Below are 4670 nucleotides of genomic sequence, written 5' to 3' on the forward strand. Positions count from 1 at the left end.
AAAAATACAATATTAGTCGCTCAATTATGATTATATTTTAAAATGATTATTTAATTATTGATTTTTTAAAATTAATCACTAAATTTAAGTAAATAAGTATTTTGGTCATTCAATCATTAGTGTCTAACAATGTGATGAAATGATAATTTCACGTCAACTATTAGGTGTAATATGCATTAACACTGTCATTTGACAAGTCAAGTGACATTACTAATATGATATTATAAATTTTGAAATTTTTTTTTTTTTTTTGAAGATGTGATATGGCAATGCCATCTCAACATGCTCTTAGATACTAACTATTGAATGATAAAAAAATTATTTATTCAAATTTTAATAACTAAATAAAAAACATTAATAATAAAGCGACCATTTTAAAAATATAACTATAATAGAGTGACCAATAATATATTTTACCCTAATATTTTTATTTTTCTCCTTTTTTCCTCATGGCCAAAGAAAATCCCATAGCGGAAGGATCACCATATCTTTTATTGTTAACATTTCATCTTACAATTTTTTTTAATAAAATTTCACAATTAATGAATCACAATAAAAATAATAATCCATTAATTATAAGTGTTTACATAATATTTTGATAAATATACAAAATTTTAAATTATAATTAATTAATTATTATACAATAATTACAGGTGATATAGTGAATGTAGAATGATATATTAAATGACATGCCAATGATTTTATTTTGATTTCAGTTATCATATAATTAATTTGAAAATTGCTTACGTGGCACTTTTTGAGTGAACGTACAAAGGAATTATTCGAAGGAATGTTCTCTTACTGATTGTTTACAAGAGTTGGCAAAAATTATTCAAACCCGAACCTGATTTAATTCAAAGTAATTCGAATTTGTTCAATTTGAATTAATTTGAATTTAAAATGATTTGAATAATTTAGAAGATTAATTTAAATTAAATTAATTTGATTTTAAAATTAAAAATTTAAATCTAAAATAAATTAAATATGATAATTTGATTTTCAAAAACTTTAAATATCAAACTTGAGTAACAAAAATAAAAGGCCATCCAAATTTGCATTTTCTTCAAATCAAAATGAACTGACTTAACCCAAACGCGATCCTACCCACCAATTACCACATGTATTGTTGACATTGGCTAGGGAGATTCTAAAATTTTTGAAATATTGATGATCCAAACGTTATGCATAAAATGTTGGAACTAAAATAGTAAGCCTTTATTTCTTGATTTACTGACTGAGAAAATTTTAAGAGGACATAAAAATAAATTAGGCAACAAAAATTTATTGACGATCAACATGTAATTTATATTTTGATTAATTTAAATATTGTTTGATTGACATTTTTTTATTTACATTTTAATAAAAATAAGAATTAAAAAATAAATAATAAAATACAAAATAAAAGTATGAATCAAACAAAGTCTTAGGTGAAAGTATGAAAGGGTTTTATCCCTTCCAAGCTTTGACTTCCGATCATGACATGTGCTGCCTTCACAAGTGATAACATAAGTTAGGTATAACAGTTTTTGCCAATAATTAAAAGCATGTGAAAATTATGGTTGGTCCCATAGTTTGAAAAATAAACAAAGAGATTATAAATATAGGGATTTGAACTTCAGATCTATTAGATATAATTTTTTCGGCTTTATTTAGTTGGAAAATTGAAAAAGATTAAGAATGAAAAATTTTGTTAATATAATGATTAAGCTATAAAGTAGAAAAATGATTATGAAATCTAATTATTATATTAACAAAATTTTCATTTTTATCTTTTCATTTTTCTTATCAAGCAAAACATTAGAAATAATTACATAAATTATTTAAACTAAATTCCAAATTTCATCTCATTATATATATAATGATGTAAATAAGACAAGTGTGGTATTACTTACACATCTCAATTATAATTCTTCATCAACCTTATCGCTATTGAATTAAATGGTTTAGTTTCAACATTTAATTATAGTTTTTTGAAAGCAAAATGAATAAATGAATTGAGAGAGATGCAAATTAATTATCAGTTTTTTTCGCTTAGATTCAGTTTGATTTTTTTTTTGTCTTTTAAATAATTTTAATAAAGCAAAAGTAAATGGTAAGAAATAATATCATAATTGAGTTAAAATGAGAAATAATTAAAATATAATATAATATAATATAATATAATAGTAAGATTATAAATTGTCATCTAAAAAAATTCTATACTTTGTGCATAATATTTTAAAATTTTATTTGCTTTTATATGGAAATTTAAATGTTGACTTTTAAATTTTTTTTGGAAAGAAAAAACAGATAGAAAATATGTCAAGTATACAAAGCTTTAATTTATCTTCATAGAATTTTAAACTCTCTCCCTCTGTCTGAAACAATTTTATGCGAATAATTGCAAACCATTGTTGGTTCTCATAGCAAAAGTCTCAAATGTAGTTTAAAGGGTGTCACCTTCAAAAACATTCTTGGCGAGGCAAGGCAAATTCTATCATTCATGGACTATCTCGGACTCATAATTTAGTAGCTTAGCAGTTTGTTGCAATTGTTTAATGCATACTCTTCAAATCTTGTTAAGATTATTAAATCACGAAAATTAGTGGAATGCTAAAAGAAAAAAAGAAATGAAATGTCCAATTTCTCTTAATGATTGTTTGATATCAGCTAATGACTGCTGATCCACAAGTTTTTCTTTCCTTATTATCAATAAATTACTCTTTCCTTTAAAAAAAAAAAAATTTACAAACGCAATTTTTTTTATGAAACAAAAATATGAAATTTGTCAAAAGAAACGATACCCGAATGATGTTTATATCCACACACGTAAATTCAACAAAACAAAAATGTGCCTACCTATCTTCCAAAATAGACAAGTTTTTAATTATTTCATACCACGAGATAAGTTAGAAGTGGTCCTTTCATTTTTGTCTTCTTTTTCAAACCAGAACATTCACAGTTGTTATAAAAACCCTAGCATGGAAATGGAACTATCGGCAAGCCTAGCATCTATCTTCTTGTAACAATGCATAGCCATTTATTAGCTGCTGCTGTCTTAGCAACCTTGCTAGTGTCGGCTGCTACCTCTGACTTTGCCTTCTATAAGCTCAGTCTCATATGGCCAACTTCTGCTTGTAATACTGGAATCGAATGCAAGTCATCCATCCCCAAAATGTTCACCATCCATGGTCTATGGCCAACATTTGCTGATGGTACTAGGGTTCCTCCCTATAATGGAGTTACAAATAAATGCAATCCCAATCCTGTAGGTCCAGAGGCTATTTTGGTAAGCAAATTATCTGACAACAAATTAATTAATTAGTTAAATTAAGTTCATATATCCTTAATTTATTTAGTTCATTTAAAATTCATAGGATTTGATTGTCTTATGGACTTTTTCCATTTTTAATTTTTAATTTCCATTTATATATTTATTGTGTACAATTTTAACTGTATTTTATTCTCTTGTTATTTAAATTCGTAGGAGAAATTGATGCCCATCAAAGGAAAATTAGAGCTAATGTGGCCAAACCTTAGGTACAATAAAGAAGACAGTGCTTTTTGGAAAATTGAATGGGAACACCATGGTATGTGTTCTGATTATTATCAAGATCCTTATGGTTATTTTAACGCTGCCTTAACTCTTGCCGAGACCAGCCAATACAATCCATTAAAAGGTAATCATACATACAAATTTACTAAATATAACTTTGATTTCCTTTCTTTTTTTTTTTTTTACATTAACAAGATGCGAAAGCGATGATTTATGTCTTTTATTTTCATCCTTCAAACAGTTATGGGAATTCAACCAGCAGATAAAACTCTTTATCAAGTGAAAAAGATATTAGACAATGTGAAGAAGAAGGTGGGAGCATATCCTCAAATTTCATGCAACATGATGCCCAAGGTTGGCACACTTCAGCTGAGGGAGATCCGTTTCTGTTTTAAAAGGACAAAAAAATTACCACCTTCTGTCCTTCAAGACTGCCCCAACAAAGTTGATGATAGGTGTACTAACCCAGAGACTGATTATGTAAGGTTTCCTCCTGCTAGTCCTATATTTTCTACTCCCAATATCACTAGGGAATTCGATTTTATCTAGTGGGGAAGTTTCAAATTATAGTATAAGAATAAAGAAACAACTCTGGCTTAGTCTAATGGTTGTTAATTATCCATCCCATCCATCTATAGGAGGGTTTTAAGGTTTAGGGTTCAAATCCTCAACAATCTTCCTCCTATTGATATGCTATTAGCAAGTAATAATTTCGTAAACTGTCACACCCTTAAAGCTATGTACATGGCTTTGCTAATGGTGCTTGGCATTTGGAGTCATTCTATTTGTATCTTAAGTGTGGTACTTTAATAAATCATGTGTGTGTTATATTTGGAGTTTGGATCTTATTTTATTCCAATTTTATTTTTAATTTTAATGGTTTCTGTTATGACTATGCAATCCATGTTTCGCTAGTCAATATTTTCTTTCCAACTAGAATCATATGCTTCTGCTTAAATAAATTGTTCTTAAGACAATATGACATTCACAAATGTTTATATTCAAACTTATTGAGTGATCAATAATGGTGTAATTTACTCCTAAAAAATAAATTGGTAGCCTGCTATAGATCCATTTAATTAATTATTCTCAATTCACAACACGCATAAATCCATGTGCAAGAGAGGAACACGAA

At 27.2% G+C, this 4670-nt stretch overlaps 1 protein-coding gene across 1 annotated transcript; it reads left to right on the plus strand.

The window, feature by feature from the left end:
• The first annotated feature begins 2967 nt into the window (after positions 1-2967).
• Positions 2968-4371, plus strand: LOC149513568 (ribonuclease 1-like). The gene is made up of 3 exons (XM_089748887.1): positions 2968-3268; positions 3467-3659; positions 3777-4371. The coding sequence occupies exons 1-3, from the start codon at positions 3008-3010 to the stop codon at positions 4082-4084; spliced, it is 762 nt and encodes a 253-aa protein (XP_089605013.1). The 5' UTR covers positions 2968-3007; the 3' UTR covers positions 4085-4371.
• Positions 4372-4670: the final 299 nt, after the last annotated feature.

Source organism: Durio zibethinus, chromosome 19 (genome assembly GCF_047325235.1).
Source record: "Durio zibethinus cultivar Kanyao isolate XHJ-2024 chromosome 19, ASM4732523v1, whole genome shotgun sequence".
NCBI classification, from domain to species: domain Eukaryota; kingdom Viridiplantae; phylum Streptophyta; class Magnoliopsida; order Malvales; family Malvaceae; genus Durio; species Durio zibethinus.